Raw genomic sequence first — 23,306 nt, 5'->3', positions numbered from 1 at the left:
TTCACCTGTGTGCTCTCTTGTGACTCTTAACATTGTGTACATTTCCAACTGTATCATGTATACAATCATCTAAGCTTGTGTTATTAAATAAACTGAATGTATTTCTGTTTGGGGTACCTTTGCCTTTGAATGTTTCACATTCAATAACTATTTTAGGAGTCCTGTCAGGTGTTGGTTTCTTATCAAAGCCAAACACAATTATGTGGTCGACCAGTAACCTTCCAAATCTATTCTGATATCTATTTCATTATCCATTTTATTACTTTCTTCACATGTGTCCACAGAAAAAAAAAAACATTCTAAGGAAACCAGAATGTTGTTTACAGAAATTAATCAGTTTGTCAAACAACCAGAATTTGTGCCGTGGGGGGAAATAATACCCAATCAATTAAATGATAAATATTTCAGTATTCTGAAGCCATTTCCATTAGTTAGTTTAGGAGTAAAAGTTTTAAACTTTCCAGTTAGTAGCCATTCTTCCCATTAGTGCCCTCCGAAGTCACTATTGAACATTAAAAAAATACGGTAACACTTAACAATAAGGTATGAAAAATGATTAACTACAAGATGGAACTATTTAGGAACTAATAGGTAGTTAAGCAGCACTTACTAGGGGACACGCAGCCTGCAGTAGCCTTATTATGGGACCACTGCTTAGTTCACAAGGAAACAAGATTAATTAATGTTGAAATAATGGGGAGTTAACCAGCTCTTACTAGGGGACTGTTGGTAACTACACATTACTTCTTCATTAGTTACTCTGTGTTTACCCAGCAAAAAAGCAGTAGTCCCATAATAAGATGGAACTGGGGGTTCCTAAATAAGTTCTGGTCATTTTCTCTAGTAGTTATTTAGATTTTGTGTGCCTTATTGTAAAGTTTTACCAGTAAGGCTAAAGTTGAAGACTTTGAAGGTGTATAGTGTAGCGAACCATAAAGAAGACAAAGATTCATCTAACATATACCAAAAACTTGGATCATAACTAAGATAATGATGGAGAAAATTCTGACTATTTAGAGAAAGCTCTGACTTCTTCAGAAAGTATGCATCTTGTTATATCGAATGTAAAACTAATCAATTTAATCAGGAAACAGAAGTAACAGAAGGAGGACGTTTGATAGTTTGGGGCTGCTTTCCTGTTTCAGGGCCTCCAAGACCTGATGTGACTAAAAGAACCATTAATTCTCCTCTTTATCAGACAATCTGGGAGGAAAATATCAGGCCAGTTGTTTAGTATGAAATTAATAGCTATTAAATGATCAAATAAGCTTACAATTTCTCTGTTGTAAAGTACTTATTAGCTGATGTTTCCTAATAAGTCATGATCAGTCAAACCCAGTTGAATCAACAAATCCCACCCAGTATCTTAACAAAACCTTTCTCAATGTTTGGCTGAAATGAAACTGAAAGCGTTGGGGAGGAGTGGAAAAGTAGAAAGCAGAGACATGACAATCAGATCACCTAGAGGTATCCCGACGTAAGACACTGCCAGGTAGGTGTCTGCTCCTTAAGGTTGTTTTTTTCAAATAAATAAGGTTTAGAGGCTTTTATATAAATGAGCATTGTGTTTTTTTAGCAAAAATAATGATTACCAGGTAAAATAGGGTCACATATCTTCATGTGACGGGAATATTCTTTGAAATGCACTCTGAACAGTACAGAAAAACAGCAGCGTTGCCATAACAAAAAAACAAGAAGGGTATTAAATACAGGATAAAGTGTTTCTTAAGCTTAGAAGGGAATGTATATAAACTTCACAGGAACAGATTCTGCCCTCGGACATAAACAACTCAGATGAACAAAACTTCTCTCTAGTTGGTCTAAAGTCCAGGCAGGGTGTGACTGTGTGTTTAATGTGGCTTTCTTAATGTGCATTTACACAGTTCTAGCTTACAAAAAGAAAAAATGCCATATATTAGAATAGTTTCCTTTATTTCTCAAGCACTATGTGAACTGAATGATGTATAAAGTTTGACAGGGCTGCTGATTTTGCACTGAGTTCAACCAGATAAGATTTTATTCCTGGATAATAAATAAAAACACAACTTTGCAAGCTACAAGTAGTGGTAAAAATGCCTCGTATTGACACAAATTTAAATAAGTCTGTAGGAAATTATGTGAAATGACAGTATAAATAAGAACATAACCCCAGAATGGAAGGGAAATGGCAGACTTAAATCTGAAACGCTTTTTTTTATACCACAAATTTTTATTTTATACCACTCTAAAGTGTGACCGATAATATTTTTATGTTACCTATTAAGGAAGTGTCTGCCAGTGTAAATAGATTCAGCTGTTGTTTGAAGGCGTGGGAGATTTGTTACTGAACATTCATGAACACTGATCAATCAAAATGACCAGGGAACACAGCAAACAGATCTGGAGAAATGCTACAAATTAGCTGGGTCACAAAACACTAATCACTGTTTAGTTATTTAAGAATGGAAAAACCTAAAGATATACAACCTTAACAGAAAAACACAACCAGTGTTTTAGCCCAGCTTTGATTACACAAATTAGTGGAAGTCCCAAAAGGCCATAGATGCACCATGGAATTATTTGATGCAGGCAAAAAGAAAAAAAATGTTCGAGGTAAACTCCTTTACCTTTGTCAGTTTATTTTTTCCTCATGCAAGCAAACAAAAAAAAGAAAAACATTTCCTCCTTGTTTCTATTGCGCTGGTAAAAAAAAAAAAAAACAATACGCCCACCCAGATGCATGCTGGTCCTATCATTGACTGTCTATTTATAAAAAAAATAATTAACCTAAATTAATCATAACTAACCAAAAAATAAAGGAACATGACTAAATAACTAAAAAACATAATCTCATAACAGATATTAAACAATAAAGTAAAATAAACTTAGCTAGATTATGCACAAAAACAAAAAAACATTTTCTATCATTAACAAAAAATAATATGGCTCCTGCAACCAGGTAGACAAGCTCCTAGCCAGCTCCCATGTCAGAGGTTAACAGTACTCACAACCAGAGAAACAGGACTACACTGAACTATGATGAGAAAAAGTGAAAGAAAGTGTTGACTGCTGGAAGAACTGCTGTGAACTGGTGACAGAAAAATGAAATTGCATGCTCAAAGATGACCCTGCACATTTTGAGTATGTTTGGCTCAACCTGCTGCTCTGAAGCAGGATTCTCCACCATGAACATACTTAAAAAGTAAATATGGATCCAGGCTCAAAATTAGCACCTTAATATGTGCTTGAGAATGGCTTTGTCTCCATTCAAACCCAGGTTTAAAGCCTTGCAGGTCAGCCTAAAGCCCACTGCTCTCTTTAAGCCATAAAGAACAAAGCAAAAAAATAACAAACGGTTAGTTTATAAAATATGTGAATCAGGAACTTGTCTATATACCAAACTGAACGGTTGTTGTTTCTACTTTAGATTTTAAAATGGAAACATTTTTCTATATTTTTTTTTATTTAAAAAGTCAATGTATAACATGGATGTGTGAACACCTCATTTTATTTCAGTGTTTAAAGTAAGTAAATGTTTAAAGTAACTAATCATAAATTCAAATGTCTCCGTCCCTTTACTGGTTGTTGATTTTCTTTATTCGGACCCCACTGATTTTTAATTGGTTTCCCCTGGACTAGATGAAGCTATAATGATAAGAAAAAGTAGAGAGGGAATAACCTTAGAGATTGAACTAACAAATTCTACAGAATGGGAGAATAGAGATACAGTAGAATGAAGCAGAATGATGAAAAGGGTTTATATATGTCCTCTAGGAGTCTAAGCCTGTAGCAACATAATTATAGAGATAGCTTTGGATAACCTGAGCTATTTTACATGTAAAGGTTGAACATTTGAAAAAGCTCCTCGAGGCAGAAAATTGGCATGCAATGTAACTTTTAGCATTTCAGAGGGAAACATCAGTGACAGCATCATACCGGTCAGAGTAGATGGGAAGGGCATTACGTTTTCCAAAGAATAACGGAGAGCAGACCACATTAAATTAAACAATTAAACATCCATGAAAGAATGTGATCTAGTTAGATAGAGTGGATTACAGCTACCTCCTGTGGTTATAGTCAGGATCTCCACTGGAATATTAAAGTTGGTTTGCTTATCAGTCCATTTAAACAATTGAACTTGTCTCCCTGAGTAAACATGGAGCAGTCAGCTAAAAGTGGTTTGTTATGCAGACTTAAATGATGGCCTTCATGCCATATTTGAAATGTTCTCAGAATTGCTCTTCATGTCATACCAAGGAGGATTTCAGTTTATATCTTGTTTACTAATGACTGTTAGTTCAACCTATTGATGCTCATTGTTCTTTGTCTTTTTCTACCTTTTCTTCATTAGTATTTTTTTTTTTTCTGCAGTCATTTTCTAAATGTGTGCAAACAGCAATGTAATCAGTCCAAGCTGTGCAACACAGTCAGTCCCACTAAAGAGATAGAAACAGTTAAGAATTTGATCATTTCTTCATTTCAACTCAAAGTGTATTAACCGGGTCAATAATTTTATGTAATCGTCCTTTTTAAAATTGTATTAGAGATAATTTAGTTCCACAATATTTGTCTCAAAACCATCTTAGTGCTGCTCTAAGAATTTAAGCTAATGCAACTACCATACGTCTACATCACAAATACAGGTACTCTTTATGATAGGCTTATTCTGAAACCCACTGAGACATACACCTCCAGGGCGATTCATCCTTTCATCCACCGTAACTCCTTTCAGGTTAGGGGACTCCAAAGAGTAGTCACAGCTACCCTGGGACTCACTGATAAAAGTAAGACTGCCCAAACCCTCTGACCAACATCAGTAGAATACTTCACCTCAAATATTTTTTCAATGACACAACTACCAGCATCGCTCTGCTCTCTTTATGTATTTCAATGAAGCTTGGCTAGGTTAAGTGAGCTGCTATTTAATGTTGTCTTAACATATCCACGTAAAGCCCCCACGAGTCATCCCTACAATTAGCCATGGATCTTAGGGCGTCTTAACACGGATATTTTGGTGGCAGTTTCAACATTTGTCTAGGGGCAGGGGTAATATCGTTATATATAGTGAACTTTATCTAAATGCAAAATTTGTTGAACGAGCCATCACATCTAAAGAAGCTGACCAAATACTGAACCAAATATAAATTTATTGAATGCTAAAAATGGCCACCAAAAATATAATTACATAGAGTAAAACAAGTTACATTGTGAAAATAAAGCTTAACTTGATTTAAAAATAATCATTATGCCTTTAAAATTTAAGAGGATAGGATTTAAGACTGACATCATGGCTACGTTCACACTGCAGACAAATGTGTCCCCAATCCAAATTTTCGCCCTGAAGTGATTCAGATGAAATTATTTTCGTGACTGTGTCAACAGGCCAAGTCACATCTGACTTTTTTTAACTCGATCTGGGCTTAATTTCTATGTGGTTTTAAAGCCGATTCAAGTCACTTCTGCGGTCTAAACAGCCAAGTGACCCACATTGAAATGAGTGTGACAATGATGTCACTCTGTACTGACAGCATGGGAACAAGAATAATTACAAAAAACAAATAAACATGGGGGATGGTGTACACGTGGAAAGGAGATGCAAAAGAGACTTGGGGGGTCATAATGTAACCGGTCAGCTGAATAAAATGCCGCACTCAGACATTTGTCCTCGGAGATACCTGGTATGAACTGTCTGAAAAGTCTTGTTATTGATCTTGTGCCTGTGTCAGTCACTTCTGCCCCCAGCGTCGTTTGATGTAGATAATCTTACTCCCTATTTTAATTGTTTTTCTCCACATGCAGGTGACTTCGGGGACACAATTTCAGACAATCATTTAAACAGCCACACAAGAAGATAAGACCTGACAAAAAAAATCGCAATCAAGCATTAAGACCTGCAGTGTAAATTGAGCCCTTGCTATAATGAGACTAATTTAATAATTAAACATTGGCTACAGGGTTAGTAATCATACTGCATCATGTATGGTTCATCTCAGCACAAAAAATTACCTAGACATCAAAGGAGCATTCATATGTTCAATCTGAGTTCAATCTCTTATTGAATAATAATTTCTTACCCAACTCAATTAATTACTTAACCAGCAAAGATTGTAAAAGGCACAGCTATTAAATATCTGATGGGAATAAACTTAAGTATTTTTCTGTGTTTCATACCAGAACTTTGAATACAACTTGTCCGAAATGAGCCTCCAGGTTTGTCACTGTGGCTGGTCCAAAGTCACCACCTACCACGGCCTGAGAACTCACCAGGGGAAGAAAGGATGCACACCAAAGGGAATGCACATCCCAGAGAGCAAACTATTTAGCTACAATCCAATAAGTTTTTACCAACCAAGTCTAATCAGAATAGAAGAACCTTTTGCAGATTTCTTCAAGACTCATTTGACAACTGGTAAGTGTTTCACAGTAAGGCTGCAACATTTCACACGTAAGGATTAAAAATGGCCGACATTGTAAAAACATTTATGAAACACCTCTAATACCTCTAATATTTTTTAGTTCTGACACATACCTGCATGAAGTAGTTCATGATTGTGTAATAGGAGTAAAGTGTTAAATTGTTCGTCTGAATGACTCTTCCTGGGAACTCTCATTTCTGTGATTATTGCTATTTGGGTATTTTTGTAACAGCTTTATACATTAAAAGGCAACATTTAAAAAAAAATATTATTAAAATAATTTTTCATTATTTTTTCATTATATAAAAAAAGACAGATGTATTCTTTTTTCAGCTATGAGGATGGAGGGATTCAGTGTAGTGTGGTGTTCTGCTCAGTTTGCAGTTCTTGGAATCAGCTAAAAATGTATTAAGAAGCATGACTTTCTCAATAAAAAAAATGAAGCCTAATTAAGAGAACAGATCTAGCACATTAACTTTTAAAGAATTGCCTCCTTTAAATGTCGTTCGAATTGAAACCAAAAGTACTCAGCAGGCAGAGAAGGAAGGGAAGGATAGAGAGCAGAGAAATTAAAATCAGAGAACTCAGAGGTGCACCGTCGACTGTCGCATCTAGGTAGGTGTCTGCACTCTAAAGTTTGTTTTTACATTAAAATATATTATAAAATGTTTCAGTGATTATCATTATATCCTGTAACTTTGAGAATGTTTTAGTGGTAATGTGGGGTCAGAAATTATCACACAACAATAATATCCTCAGACTGGCACTATTTTAAAACAATAACTACAAACATAGTTTCAGCAGTGTTGCCATTTAGGTTATATATGTCATCCCAAACTATCAATAGGAAGAAAAAAGAAGGCGACTTAAAAGGCATGTCTCTTTGTCTATAGGTAGAAGTAACCTTAAAAAAAGTGAAGTGATTGTTAAAACGTTGAGACCTAAAAGGAACAGCTTTTGCATCTAAACAAATCAGATGCTGAACAGAGAGAGCAGAGACAAACATTTCTCTAAAGCCCAGGCAGGGTGTTAATATACTAGACATAAGTGTGCAATGTGGCTCACTTCATGAGGAGTTAATATAGTTTATTTTTTATAGCTCAGTTTTATTGCATGTCATATTAAGGCACTTTACAGAAACAACATATTCAGATCATACAGTCATAATGGCTAAAAGTTTTCTATCTAAGGAAAACCAGCTGATTGCATTGAGTTATTTTTAAACCTTGCAAAACTCGCTCATCCTAGATTAGCATGTAGAGAAATAAATATTTATTTGCATTTTGCCGTTGACTTTGAGGCAATCCCTCGAACCAACTACGCATGCAGTGACAGAGGAGTAGAAAAACACTCCCTTTGACAAAAAAAAAAAAAAACTTCACCAGACCCAGGCTCAGTGTGAGGAGCCATCTGCTGAGGTCGACTGAAGTTTGAGGCAGGCAGAGGCAGACATACAAAAGACATAGAGAAGCATATGCACACTAATATGATAGCATTTTAAGTGTTTGCAGCCATGGAGCCTCATACATTTTAATAAAGTAATTTAAGAATAAAAGGTCTATTTTAATGTTTAAGCTCAGTTTGAATTTCTTCCTAAAATATGTTTTACATATACAGGAGCTTCCTGTGTGACCTAATCAACACACCAAAAAAGAAAGTAAACAAAAAATTGGTTGCATATCTGATTTTAAATAACTTAACATATTTTCTATGTATTATTCAGGCCAGAACTGTGAATACAACTTGTTCGATATGAGCCTCCAGACCTGCCACTGTGGCTGGTCCAAAGTCACCACCTACCAGGGGCTGAGAATTCACCAGGGGAAGATGGGATGCACACCGAAGGGAATGCACATCCCGGAGAGCAAACTATTCAGCACTCCTTCAAGTTTTAACCAGCCGAGTCTGATTAGTTTAGAAGAGCCTTCTGCAGACATCTTCAAGCCTCCTCTAAAGTCTGGTTAGTGCTTCAATTCAGAAACACATTCATATTGCAGTTGTTGAAAAAACCAATCCAATTGTTCAACATTGTCTGCACAATTTCTGTGGTGATTTATAGAACATTTTTGAGAAGAAATTTTCAAAAGTGCAGGCCTCATCACCATAGTTCCTCATGATAAATCAAAGCCGTTTCAATGTTTTTGTTAATTAAATCTAGAAAATATAACAAATGCAGAGAAGTAAAGTAACTAAATTAATCTTGACTTATAACTAAGTTGTGAGAAATTATGTTTGTCAAACATTATATGCGCATAAAATTGTCTTGTCTTAAAGCTATAGTGTGTAATAATTACAGGGATATACAGTCAGAAATGTAATATATTATACATAACTATGTTATTTATCATCATCTACGAGCTCAGCCTCTTAACCTTAATATTTGCGTTGCATTATAATTCGTTATTTATAATTACATAGGAGCCGGTCTCGCAGCCATAGAGGCAGACATTTTTGCGCTACTGCAGCGCAGAGCCAACAAACTAGCGATTGCGAGATCGCCCATTACGCTCGAAAGTAACTACGGCAAGTTGAGAGAGATGAACTGAGACGGTACTGAACAATAGATGGCAGTATTAAAATTATCTATGTAAACAAACCTCATCACTTGAGAAGGTAGGTGATGCGGACGTCGTGGAAGACATTTTGTCCCGTAACGCTCGCCGTACTGTTGGGGGGGAGAAGCGGTGGGGGGGAGATGTTCAGGTTGCTGCGGTCTGCAGTCTGGACGCTAGATGTCACTGGAAATTACACACTGTAGCTTTAAACACAATTTTTTCTTACATCAAAACCTTGTTGGATACAAACTAAAACTAAATACTAAGCTGCAGCTACAGATAAACTGTATAATATTGTGTAATATTGTGTAAGCACCATAAGTTTTTACTTTCCACACATATTGACTATGTATATAGGGATACCCACTTCTCTGGAAGGTATTGTTGGTTGTCTTGTTTTTTTTTTTTTTGCTGTAGTTTTGTTTTTTGTTTTCTTTCCCTCTCCTCTCTTGTAGGTGCGTAAGCAGAGTTCTAAGAGTTTATGCATTTTTTTTTGTTTTCCCTCTTTTATCCTCTCCTCCCTCATTCCTGTCTTCATTCTTACTCCCTCTACCTTTGTCGCCTCTCTTTCACTGTTTGCATTGTATATGATTTGACTCTCTAGATCATTTTCAAAAATGTGTCATGTAACAATCATAATGGTTACATGACACAGTTGGGTTATTATCTATCTCTGGGACATGGATTTCCAGAGCTATATTGGCAAAACAGTTAAAAAGCAGATGTTCCACAACTGTCACTGCCTGGAAATTGATGATAACCCCAGACACTGTATTTCTAATCAACAAATACTGCTGTGTCTCCAAAGTCACCACTTTCACTGACCTGGGAAGTACTCAGGGGATGATAGGTTACACGCCACAAAATAAAAATCTCCCAGACAGTAACCTGAACTCCTGGAGCAACAAGCGTGAACTAAGTACCCAAAACAACAGCTGGACATTTCAGAGCACTCCGGTTAAGGAAGAGGTATAATCAAATGAAGATACTAATTTCTGATTCTAATGATAATGTATCTAATTAACCACTTAATGGTTTAAATGGTTGTGAACAAGCTCAAAACTCTTTCATTCTGTTTGACAGAAAGTTTTAATGTCTCCAAACATAACAACACAAATGACTTATGGAATGACACAAGTCTCAGAACAGGACATGAGCACACAAAGTAAGGATTACCATAACATTTTTATTACAACAGGTAAGCTGCTTTAGCTCAATGATTCTTATTGCTCCTACAGTGATCCAAAATGAAGAGGGATCTAAACAAACGCTTGAAAAGACATCAACATCTCTCGGGTTCACATCATTTGGTATCCAGGTAACAAACTAGTTAAAGTTTTTATATACATAAGATGATACTGCCCTTAAAAATGTAGTTTTAAATTTTAACTTCCTGTTTCCTTTACAGTCAGATAAATCATCACCGTCAGACATCTTTACCACTAAGCTGAGCTCTTCACCTGGAATTTCATGTACTGAGACCAACACATTACGTAGGTTTCATGAACAACATGTTAAATATTACCGAGCGACCATTTGTGTGAATCATCTTTTTCCTTTGCAGTTTTCCATACTCCGCCACCGCCCAATCAAGGTTCTGCATCTTTGGACAAAGCCAGAAGAATGCTTGACTTTTCCTCTGTTGCACCCAAGGTATCATAGATTTCATATGTAGTAGAAAGTGTTGTTTAAATTCACATTCATTCTGTTTATGGTTGTCTTCTCCTAGACTATACTGACCAAAAAATTTAAAATACTCTAAGAAATCCTTTTCATGCAATGGCTATTAGATGTTGCTTTACATAAGGTTTTTTTTTTTTTACCATGAAATACACTAAAGCCTGCAGTGGTGAGCGACCCTTATCCCAGTCATAGTAGGATAAATGAATCCTCTACTCCGCTGTGGTGGTGTAATTATATTAACACCTATAGATGGTGTTGCTATACTATAAAACAGATATTGGAAACTCTATGGTCACAGTCCTGACTCTTTTAGATAACAGCACTGAATAAAAAAAAAAAAGATGATGACCAGAACTCAGAAGAAACAAGACTCAGTGTTACAGGAAAATCTGATTAGCTTGATGCTGTCACTACCAAGTTTTGAACCGTAGTTGGAATGATGTTTTATTTTACTTTTTTTTTACTTTTAATCTAATTTTGGAGAACCACCTATGTTGACGTTTATGTTTGTCTGTTCTACTGTCCTCCCACTGGTCAATATAAATTTTAATAGTAGATTCTAAAGGTAGTTAATTGTTTTATCTTAAAGGATTTGCTCATTTTTCCAAATAGGTCTCTGAAAACAAGCAGCTTCTCAAAAACACAGAGGAAGAAGCAGTGATTGATGAAAAGGAGAAAGAAAGAGAGGCTGAAAGATGTCAGGTAATTTTTTTTTATCTAAGACAGAACAATATTTGCAGACTGAAACATATTAGTTTTTTTATAATGGAAATGTCATCATCTTCTTAAGTCACATTCATATTAGTATGTTTTCCCTGAGTTATCATGATCCCTTTAAAACATTAATGTTTTATGATAAAGGAAATACCAACATCTTCATAAGATTTAATACTGATTGCTATTTTCTCTATCTTTTAAAACCTCACCTATTATCTTTTCCAGTGTATTTTGGTTATATTTATGTATCTGATCACACCATATTTTGCCACAAATCCTAGTCAGATTGGGCAGGATTTGTGGTTATGCTTCTCAACCTGGGGTTATGCGGGCGTTTGATTAAAACTATGAAACTATTAATAAAAAAAAAATAAAATTTTTTTGAAAATAGATGTGTCAAACAAAATGCACTTACACTTTACGTCATTTGAAATTTAGGCATTATGCATCCATTTAGGTGAATATTTTGCACTATGCTTATCACAGTAAGAGCATTGATAAAAAAAAAAAAATGTTTTCTATAGGTATGTTAAGCAAAGAAAGAAGAATCCGTATATTACTGGTGGTTTCAGATTTTTCAGGTCAAAACATTTATACCAGATAATTCTTAAAACCAAAGAATTATCTGCAATATTAAACACCGGTTTCAGTTTCTTCATAAATAAAAATCAAAAACAAAATCAAATCAAAACTAATAATCAAACAGTTCTATTAGGAATCAGCTTTTAAGACCCAGACACAAATTTCAGTGCTGAGGGGACGCAGGTTCATTTAGTTGGAAAAAATATGAAACATAAAAACAAAATCCTGAAACTTTCCTTTTTTTTTTAAACACACCTGTTATAATGTTTGTGTCAGCACAAACAATATCTTAAATTCAAAAATAAAGATAAAACATAAGAAAACCAAAGATGTCTACGAGTGCAGGAGAGTTTATTATAATAACAATGAAAATGAACTAAACTGCATTATTTTAATCATTTTATGGATCTGTTCAGGTTGTGGAAAAACAAAGAACTAATGAAAACACCAAAATAAAACAGACTGCCATCTTCCTACCCATCAAGTCCAGTACTAGTTGCTTTGCAAATCTAGTGCAGAAAACATGCAACATAAAACATTATATAGTATAAAAAAATTCTGCCTATATATTTTCCTCCCGTCTAGACAAGGAAAAACATGATGAAGGTCCAGATACAGCAGAAAATTCAATCCCGAGAGCGAAAGATGATTGAAGTTAAATCAGCTGCAAAAGGTTGCAAGGTAAGCTGTAGGAACTGTTGCAGTTTTTGGATTTTAGTTTCAGAACATCTGTTACACATACTGCATGCTCCCATCCCTGTTTTAGGGCAGTTTGGATGCTGAGTGGCTGCAGATCAACAGTGTGTTCACAGAGGTGAGCATGGCGGTGGAGGCTGCTCGGCAGAAAGCCCTGGAACCTCTGGAGAAGAGGTCAGAACTGTTTTTAATAATTGTTGTGATGGCCTTTGAGATGCTTTTACACTGCCTCCCATTGTGACGTATAAAATAACTAACTACACGTGCTTCAAATGACTGCCCTACAGTATCTGATTATGTTTTATAAACTGATGGCAGACTCCAACTAAAATCCTGTTCTGTTCCCAGGAAAGAAAAAGTCAAAAGAGAGGCAGAGCATCTTCTACAGACTCTCCAAGGACAAATTGATAGCCTGAGAAAATCAATGGATGAACTGGACAGAAATCCTTCTACACAGGTAGAAGAATGTATCTTCTGGGCCACTTTAGCATACTTAAAAAAAAACAATCTTTTCCATTTAGCATTTCAAATCTTTGCATTTTTCCCTGGCTAGTTATAACTACTACTACTAATGCACTCCGTCTCAAACTCCCTCTGAACCCCACAGACCTCTCAACCTCCAGCCTTGACTGACCTCAAAGACTTAAAAAATCTAGATCTTGACACCTCCTTCTCCTTTGGCACCCTGAGAGCTACAACATCTAGTATGATGAAAGAGATCCAGTGGCATCTGGAAAATCTCTCTCGTCTAGGTGAATATTTGTTGTCATTTTTTATTTTTTTTTGCCTTTGTTTTGTGTTTTTTCTTTCTTAGCTTCCTTGTTTGTTTTTTAGAGTAAGATGATTTCTGTTCCATTTATATTTTACTTCTATTTCCACAGAGCTGAAGAGGATTGCATCATTTGTAGGTATGTTACATTTAAGTATAAATCGGGGGAGTGGTTAGCCTGGGTGCCATTCCGAACTTAGTCCCGCCCACAAAGTTTGAGGTCGGGGAAGTTCGGTCTGGCTCTGCTCCATAGTAGCGCGAGTATTATCGCCCACTGTCAGGCGATCCAATCAAATTGTCAGGGCGGACTTCATACGATGATGGACAGATGACCAACAGTAACGTAATCAACCACGTGACCAATGCGCGCTTGGGTGACAACAATAATGGCTGCCGCTGGAGAGTTTAGGTGAGTAGATTCTGCTATTAGGTCTGTTCTAGAAGATATCGACAGCAAATTAATTTTAAAAGAGGAACAGAGAAACGCGATCAAGTCTCATCTTCTTATTATAGGCGTGCAACTGCACGCTTTGATTTTTGTGGACAACAACTATGCCTGGCTTAACATACGTCACGCACTCCGTTGCTCTTATTGGTTGTAGGTCTATCCAATTGAGTGCAGAGGCATTTTTTTTCCTGGTTCGTTCGAAACACGCCCCATAATCACAGCTCTATGGAGCAGTATCAGACTCATATTCTGACTAGAATTGAGTCGGACTACGTCAGGCTAGGGAGTGGTGGCCTAGTGGTTAGAGCATTTTGTGTGGGTCCTCGGGGTTCTGGGTTTGACTCCTACTCATTCCCACAGACTGCCACTCTGAGTCCCTGAACCCCAAACTGCTCACCGGGCGTCACACAATGGCAGCCCACTGCTCCCCAGGGGGATGGATTAAATGCAGAGAGTGAATTTCCCCATTGTGGGACAATGAAGGGACACGTTTACATTGAAAGATAATATGATACTTTTACAGATTTTTTCTCCTTTTTTTTTTTTTTTTAGTTAAACATTTCAGATTCAGCTTAACTGACAGTTTGTGCAAAAAATAGCATTTAACTTGTTTAAAGTGGCTATAAACTACAACATTTGCAATAATTAAATAAACTTTCAAGGGGAACTTAAAAGCTTAGAGTTGCTTTTTAAAGCAAAAGCTTTTTTAAAGTCAGAGACCTCCTTACAGGGGTCTGATGATGCTTTACAGCAACTCTTCAATTGTTTTCTGTTTTACCTACAGTGGATGTAAAGTTGGACTCAGCCACGGCCCATCAGAGTCTTGTACTGTCCAATGATGGCAAACAAGTGAGAGATGGAGGAGAGAAGATAAAAGGTCCAGATTCTCCGGGGAGGTTTGACATCTTCGGCAGCGTCCTTGGGAAGAACAGCTTTAACTGTGGGAGGTCATACTGGGAAGTGGATGTCAAAAACAAAACCGGCTGGGATCTAGGTGTGGCACGGCGCAGTGCAAACCGCAAAGGAATACTTGATGTGAACACGGACAATGGTTACTGGGTGGCTGTGCATTTTGAAGACAGGAAATACGCAGCACTGACGGTACCGCCCACAAGCCTTCCTATGGAGGAGAAACCTCAGAAAGTTGGAGTGTTCATCGACTATGAGGAAGGTGTTGTGTCTTTTTATGATGTGATAAACGAGCTGCACATTTTCTCATTCACAGAGTGTTTGTTCAGGGATGACATTTGCCCATATTTTAGTCCACATCTTAAAAAGGATGATAAAAATTCTGATCCTTTGATTATATCTGCTGTGTAAGATCAGAGGTCATTCAGTAAAGAGCATGATTAACTTGTCCTGAGTGGATAATGTAATTACAGGCACCACTAGTAAATATTGCCTCTCCATGCAATAGAAAATACAACCTTTCCATTAGACTACATTAATTCAAAAGGTCACCATGTAAAACTACCAGACACTATAACTAAACAGCAGCCATTTATAGAATCACTGTCGTCACACCTGGTGGCAATAAATCCTGTAAAGAAAAATAAATCAAAGCATTTTGAAATATATAGCTTACTTTTTGAAGTGAATATGAATGTGTGTTGATTTGTAGATGTTGCATTGAAATTCTGACTGCTGAGTTTTGTAAAAATCTATATTTATATTTTGATTTTTTTTTTAAGATTTAAAAGTAAATGATGTGAAATGTATGAGAAAGGAAAAATGACGGGTGTTGCATTAGGTTGTCAAGCAGGTTGTGTTTATGGGACATAAAGTTTCGAATACAATACTTTAACAATGTTTTGTCTGCTGATCTCGCTTGTTATTTGCCTCCCACATCTGTATTTAGTGGTCCAGTGTACAGTGTGTGATTTTAAGCTTAAAAAACATATGGTTGTCTTGGAAGCAGCTGGAAGAATAACATGTGGTTTTATTGCATCAAAAAGGATTAAGCTGCAGGTTTAAATCTAAGTGCTAAAAGTGACTACTTATCTAAAGTAGTCGAACAACCATCTCTAGATTCCACTGCATTCATAACGTCTGATTCTAAAATTACTGGGGGAAATTTACGCCTGTGTTTACACCTTGAAGCTTTCTCTCTCTGTTTCTTTTCCTGAGATCGCTCAGGACATACTCTTTAAATAACACTTCACAATGTTTTAAATAACACTATTTTCGGTAGTACTTAGAGTTTGTTATTTATTACACATTACAATAATACTGGGGCAGCAGTTATTAGCTAATAAAGGCACCATTCTATTTTAACCAATGGTCTTTTGTTGTTATTTTATACAGTGAACGATTTATAACTCCAGGCAAATCCATATGCCTTTGGTTAATATTTGAGTGAAATGAGACAATTTATTTGATTGGTGATTATTAACTCTGCTTATAACCATAGTCTAAATGATTAATCTGGTGAAGGCAACGGGTTTAAACAGAGGATCCAGGAGTCCAACCTTAATGTGAAAGAACAAAGAACCCAAATTACTGTTATAATAATATAACTGATAATCATTTATTGGTTTTGTCGTGCATTTGAATGACATATTATCTATCTATAACTTCCAGTTCTAGTTATTTAATATATTCATATTTAATGAAGCTCTAGCGGAAGTTCAATTGAAGAAACTCTGACTTACCTCCATCAATCAGAAGCTGATCCGTCTCTGAAGCGAGCCAATCAGCTTCGAACTACTCCACCACGAAGCCCAATCAGCGTCCTGCTTCCACTTTATAAACTCCCTCAAATCTCACCCCAGCCGCTATCCTGCAATCGCAATGTTGGATTTCGATTCAGACGACAATTCACCCACCTCCATCCCCTTCTCCGCCATCGCAGCTGAATCGTCCTTCATGACACGACTTCACCTCAACCTCATCAGAGAGTATTAATCCCAGTTGTCACCATCCCTCGTCTCATCGCATTGGTCCGGCAGAAGACCACCATGTTGAGCCCGGTTCTGCCAGAGGTTTCTTCCCAAAGGGGAGTTTTTCCTCTCCACTGTCGCTTCATGCTTGCTCATCATGGACAGTTCACGGTACCTGCATCACCAAGCAGGACCTCTATATCCCGAGTCTGAGTGAAGCCCCGGCGTCAGCTCCCTCAGTCTTCTAGTCCCACAATCCTGCCCAGCAGATCACCTTGTCAACCAGCTCAGATCAAACCACCACCAGTTTCAGGCCGGGGGGAACTAGAGATGTCCCGATCCAGGTTTTTGCACTTCCGATCCGATACCGATATTGTTTTTGGACTTCCGATCCGATACCGATACTGGCCGATACCAGCCTATCCGAGCATGTGTTTAAGTTTAAGTTAAAGTATTTAGCCTTAGTTGTAAGACTCATGTTGAAAAGGGTTTTAGTACTCTTGATAACATCTAGCCAGCTAAATTAGGTGAGATTGAATAAAACACAATGCTTGGTAACAACAAACTTATCTGTTTATTAAGAGATAAACACAAACTGGACAAAATTATGAATAGCAATCTGAAATTGCACAGTGAACAGTAAAACCGTAAACAGTTAAAGGTGCAAGTATTACTGTAAGTTTTAATAAAAATGCAAAACAGGGGAACACTGGCGCAAAATAGTGGAATGGATCGTTTCAATCGGCGAAACTGGAAAATACGGACCGGATTTTTAAGAAAAAACTGGATCGGCAGTCTGGATCGGCATTTTACATGCTTTGCCGATACGCATTTTTTTGCCAATATCGGCGTCCCGATCCGATCCACGTATCGGATCGGGACAAGCCTTGGGGGAACATCCCTATTCACATTCATCTACTCATGCATGTTAAAGCATAATGTTGCATGAATGTTAATGCCGAGGTCTGAGCGCCAAAGACTATACTTACTTATCAATAAATTCTTCTAATTATCTTTTCTCTCTGTGTGAGTTTTTCAGATTGAAATATATTCATATTCATATATTTTGATAAAATTGCACAACTGCAGAATGCATCAACATGAACCACAACATTTGTTGACAGGATCGAATTAATAAATTCTTCAATACTAGATTGACATTGTGTTATAAAAATTAGGAGCTGAAAAAATACTGAGTTCACCACTGTTTTAGTCGATGAGGCAGTGGACACCAGTTTTATTTTTTTTATAAATAAATAAAGTTGGGAATGTTCTCAAGAGATGTGTGGTGGATGTTTTTTTTTTTTTTTTTTTTTTAAAAAAGCTTTTTTTTTATTTAGCCATAGAAGGGCTGTTTCACCGTCCTACCTCCAACACGGACGCCAACAGGCTGATGCCTTCTCTCATCCCACTCTGTTGCTCTGCCCGCCCGCAGGCTCCTCTGATCCTTAGCCTATGATCCTTACTCTGCAGCAGGTAGCCTCTAGCCTCCACCATCTTTTCCTGCTCTGACTCCCGCACAGCAGGCCTCACCCATGTCCCGCCGTGCTCCTTATAGTCAGAAGCAACACCTCTTCCTTACCTTAAGAACTCTGTCAACCAAGCAGGTATTCCGGCCAAGCTGTTGAATCTTCCAGACCAATAGCGCTCTGTTTGCCCGGTAGCCCTCTATGATTTGCTGCTATGCTCTCAGCTCCCTTTCAGAGATAGGAGCTGCAAATTGTTTCCTCTACCGCTGTGGTTCCTTAGAAATGGAGGGGGCACAGCTGGCTGCCTTTTATCGGTCATGGAGCTCTCTCAGCTGCTTTTCTCACAATGATTTCCAGGTGCTCAGGAAGGCTATCTCACAGTACCTCTGTTTTGCTGGTGATTCATCCCCGTTTTGAGAACTGTGACCAAAACAAACGTGGATCAAGAAAGAAGCAAGTCCACTCTGAAAAGAAATATAAAAAATTGTAAACTTATGAGTCATTAAAGGGGAAGAAATAATGGTCATTTTATTGCCATGACCCTTTTCCTATTCTCATTTAGATAAAGTCATATGCAAACTTACTGTATTTGTTTCCATTGTGTTAATTTAATGATACATCTCACTATAATTTCCGAAGCTTTGAATCAACAAGGTCTTTCTAATGCAAGAAATAAATAAAAGTTTAGTCATGATTTTTAATATAGTACACACACATGCAGATTTTTTTCTGAAAAGCAGAAATTGGGTTCTTATATGTAGCAAAAAAACAAAACAAAACAAAAAACTGAAGCGATTGGGGGTGTATCTGCTTAGAGACCTTCAGCCCCTCTCCCCCGCAATGATTTTTATAGCAGACATAATGACGCTAAGGCTCCGGTTGGCTAGGGAGTTTGACAACTCTACAAGCACATTAGTGGGGTTTGAGGGGTAAAGAGGGAAAGAAAGGAGGCTGAATACTGGGTCTCCTGTAGCCCGGTGTCATGTTTTATAAAATCAAAAGATACATGATTTTATTTGAATATTAATTTGATGAATTAATACAGGCTCCCACTACCGCCTGCTCCCATTAACCTTTTAGAGCTGTATGCTCCCGACCATATGATCATGGGTCAAATCTATTCCTGCCCCACTGGATTCCCCTGGGAATCATGTGATTCAGCAGCCTATCTGATCACTTTTTATATGTATGTGCTCCCGTCTGCGTCGGACGTCTGGAACACATCAGAAACTCAAGAGATTAGACGAAGACCAGTCATTTGAGACAGCAGCCACAGTTGATCTGAAGCAACTAAAGTGACAGCAATGAATGGTGCATTATGGGAAAATGCTCTTCTGTTACTGGTAAATGGACAGGTTGCATCCAAATTTTGTAAATAAAAAAGCCCCTATACATGTCCTCCTTCAGTTCATTATTTCAAAATGTGCAGTACTGAAAAAAGTTATCAGTGGCATATTTATTCCAAATATTTGTTCATCATAGGCTTTCTTTAGATCTTAGAAGCCTACTGGGCAAACAGAACACTGTTGGCCCTGAAGAGGCTACAGCTGGCCCGGGCAAGCTAGAGGCTAACCGCGGAGGTACAGCGGAATATTGGATAAGTCCGCCAGATCGGATCAGTCTGCCTGGCAGAGAGAGATCTAAAGGTGGGGGAGAGGGGCTGCGGATTAATAGATGGAGATTATTTGTTGCAATACATGTTAAACTTACAGATGTTATATAAAGAATGTGAAAAAAAAATCCACAAATAGAATGAATATGCAGTATCAGGCTATAGTTAATTGTTCAATACTTTTGTGTTGCATGGTGTAGTCTTATTACTAACAGGCTATTTGTTGATTGTAGGTAGGTTTACAAAAAAAAAATAAAAAATTGGATAAATTATAATGTTTAAATAATTTTTTTGTTCTACATTTCTTTCCTGTTTTACATTGTATTTTGGTTGATAGTAGTGTGTGACCCTTGAGTCTGAAATTAAATAAATTAAATCAATCAATACAAGTTTCTGTTAATAGACAGAATAATGATAGAACTATGAGACACACTCAATACATTCCAAGGGAAATTTATTTTCAAATTTTTTGCTTATCTTTATTCATCAATAAGTTCAGTGACACAGTCCACATTCCCAGCGAGGCAAGGTTCATTCTGAATGCATCTTATGTCTTCCATGAATGTGCATCCATGTAATAATGCTTCTGTGTGATTCTCACAGTTATCCAATAGTACTGAAGACAAATGTTAGAATCACCCACCTCATCAAGAGGAGACTGAAGTAAATACTTGTGGAAATGTACAAATATGAAAAAAAATTTAAAATAAATAAATAAAAGTATAAATAAATGAATCTAGAACTAAGTATGCATTTAAATAAATAAAAGTATAAATAAATAAGTGAATAAGCAAATAAACGACTATTTGCATTTGTTAATTTTATTTTTTTTCATCTCTTTTAAAATTGCTCTCTGGACTCAGTGTAGGAAGAGAGAAACAAAAGGATTCTAACTAGATTAACATCTCTGTTTGATAATGTTTCCCCCCATGCATGAAGCTGTTGCTTAAGTAGAGAGCTCCTTCAGTGACAGACTGCTGCAACCTAAATGAACCAGGGAGCATTATCACAGATCCTTCTTCCAAGCAGCTGCAAGACTATATAACCACCATTGTTCCCAACAATCTCAATAAGTTGTTACATTCATGCCTATTTTGCACAGTTTCTACCTTAGTCCATTAGATAACATGTTGCTGTCATTTTGCACATCTCTGATTTTGCTGCTATTTTGAAATATCCATTACTGTAAAAATGTCCATAGCTGAATATTGGTTATTTATTTTTCATGTGTACAGTTTTATATTGTTAAAACACTTTACAGTACAGTATTTTGTTGTTTATCTTATAACTCTTTACTGTTATGTTATTCTTATATAGGTAAATAAGGTCCATATTTGTGTGACTATTTTTTCTATAATCTTTTTGCTTCTGTAAACACCAGAATTTCCCCATGTTGGGACAATAAAGGATTATTGTTTTCTATTCTAAAAACCAGCAGAGATCCCTACATATCTAACCTTGTTGCTGCTGACATCATCAGGATGAGCAGCTCTACCTGTGCCCGACTCTCTGTTGGAACTGGTGTTGAGCAACCTGACTGATCACTGTTGGGGCATGTCAAACCACAGAGGCAAAGTCTAGAAAACAAAAATAGTTTCCATGTGATTCCTTTGCAGTCAGTATTCTGCTCCATGAGGTTTTAAGTTTCAGTTTTCCTTGGAAGAGAAACCACAATATGTGGGTGTGTTGTGTTTGTGAGTTTCTACCTTCTGACAGCTCAATAGTATTTACTGGTTTACTTGTTATTATATAAATATTACCCACTGTGCTTAGAAGTATTTTTTATTTCAGTGGTTCTGTACAGATTATCTGGTCATCAGTACCTTGGAGCTTTTAGACTGTGATGAAATTAAAATAATATCTTTCAAAGTAATTCATACCCCTTGAACTATTCTACATTAGTAAAAAAAGTAGTAATAAAGTAGCAAAGTAAAGCATCACTGTGAAGTAGTAATAGAGCAATGAGTTGTTTCTCAAAACACTTTCTAGAAAGAGTTTTCAGAAATAGCTGTCTTTTTGGGCATTTCTTTACCACTTTTACACATCTATTGACTCAAAGTTCTGATTGTGCTACTTTAGTTATATAGCCTCTGTCATGTTGGGTTCTAGGCGTCTAAACCCACATGCAGAAACATTCGTGAAACAGAGAAAAAGTTCAAAGGTTTATTTACAAATTTACAGTTATTGTGAACAGGTTCTTGGCTCGGCAGACAGGTCACGGGAGGAACATCACTGAGGAGGACAGAGGAATTAGGGTTTATCCAGGTAAACTGCAGTTTTACAGATGACGGGGTAAATACCTGCTCAAAGGTGGAAGTGAGTGAGGGATTGATCGTTGAAAAACAGAGTTGCGGGTAACAGAAGTCGAGGAGATTTTTCAGTTTGAAGATGGTCCGCCAGACTCCTCATTTCCTCTGGCGGACCCCGGCTTTTACCTTAGCGGGACAGGTTGAGACAAAGTGTCCTGGTTCTTCACAGTACATGCAGAGGTTCTGTTTGAACCTCTTTTGTCTCTGTTCAGACGAGAGTCTGGTGTGACCGATCTGCATGGGCTCGGCTTCAGAGGACTCTGTGTAAGAAGAGACTTCATTAGCTCTTTCAGGAAGAACAGAGACTGGGAAAATTCGGCTCTTGGATCTGGCTACAGACCTGGTTCGCAGCCTGTTATCTAGGCGGATAGTCAGTTTTATCAGCTCCTCCAAGGTTTTAGGTTCATCTAGAGTAGCCAACTGGTCTTTAATAGACTCATCTAGGGAGTGAAAATAAGCGCTCTTAAGCGCAGTTTTTCCCCAACCGGAAGCGGCCGCTTTAACCCGGAAGTCAATAGAAAATTCAGCCACTGTTCTGTTTCCCTGCTTTATTTCAAGCAATCCACGGGATTCAGTGGTCTTATCTGTGTCTTGGTTGCAAGCTGGCTTGAATTCCTTAATGAATTCCTCAAAAGTACAACCATAATTTATCTCGGAAGAGAATTTAGCTTCTGCCCACTCCAAGGCTTTACCAGACAAATGAGACAAAATAAAATAATAATAATAATAATAATAATACATTTTATTTGTATTGCACTTTACATTTAAAAAAAATCTCAAAGTGCTAAAATAAATTTTTCTTCCATCTTACGAAAAGCTCTGAGGTGAATGATTAAAAATAATCGAACACTGAATCAAAAATCCTTTGCACTTACTTGGATCACCAGAGAATCTTTCAGGGAGAGATGGGGGGAATTCAAGAAATGCGGTTGGTTTCAGCTTGGCGTTCATTAAGCTCACGGAGGGCGGAGTCATGGCTCTGAATGAAGACATGCTGTTGTTCCAAAGTCCTCTTGAGTGCTTCCGCGGGGCTAGTTGGTTGGCCAGAGTGTTCTGTCATGTTGGGTTCTAGGCGTCTAACCCACATGCAGAAACACTCGTGAAACAGAGAAAAAGTTCAAAGGTTTAATTACAAATTTACAGTTATTGTGAACAGGTTCTTGGCTCGGTAGACAGGTCAAGGGAGGAACAT

General features: G+C 37.2%; 1 protein-coding gene across 1 annotated transcript; it reads left to right on the top strand.

Annotated features, from left to right (window-relative positions):
- The first annotated feature begins 1,423 nt into the window (after positions 1 to 1,423).
- LOC119775023 (E3 ubiquitin-protein ligase TRIM58-like) lies at positions 1,424 to 16,119 on the top strand. The gene is made up of 14 exons (XM_038272869.1): positions 1,424 to 1,492; positions 6,154 to 6,388; positions 8,119 to 8,355; positions 9,759 to 9,919; positions 10,034 to 10,115; positions 10,189 to 10,268; positions 10,359 to 10,443; positions 10,515 to 10,603; positions 11,246 to 11,335; positions 12,518 to 12,613; positions 12,699 to 12,802; positions 12,977 to 13,085; positions 13,236 to 13,380; positions 14,597 to 16,119. Exons 2-14 carry the CDS (start codon positions 6,178 to 6,180, stop codon positions 15,163 to 15,165), a joined length of 2,058 nt encoding a protein of 685 aa, XP_038128797.1. The 5' UTR covers positions 1,424 to 1,492; positions 6,154 to 6,177; the 3' UTR covers positions 15,166 to 16,119.
- Positions 16,120 to 23,306: the final 7,187 nt, after the last annotated feature.

This window comes from Cyprinodon tularosa, unplaced genomic scaffold, assembly GCF_016077235.1.
Source record: "Cyprinodon tularosa strain WSP-4 unplaced genomic scaffold, ASM1607723v1 ctg844, whole genome shotgun sequence".
NCBI classification, from domain to species: domain Eukaryota; kingdom Metazoa; phylum Chordata; class Actinopteri; order Cyprinodontiformes; family Cyprinodontidae; genus Cyprinodon; species Cyprinodon tularosa.
Note: the sequence above shows the minus strand (reverse complement) of the source record. Positions and strands in the feature narration are given on the sequence as shown.

Excerpts from the sequence above, each read along its gene's own strand:
- LOC119775023 (XM_038272869.1), top strand. The coding sequence starts at position 6,178 with ATGAGCCTCCAGGTTTGTCACTGTGGCTGGTCCAAAGTCACCACCTAC. Across the intron at positions 8,356-9,758 it reads CAAGCCTCCTCTAAAGTCTG|TCACCACTTTCACTGACCTG; the intron begins GTTAGTGCTTCA and ends GTGTCTCCAAAG. Across the intron at positions 9,920-10,033 it reads GCACTCCGGTTAAGGAAGAG|AAAGTTTTAATGTCTCCAAA; the intron begins GTATAATCAAAT and ends TCTGTTTGACAG.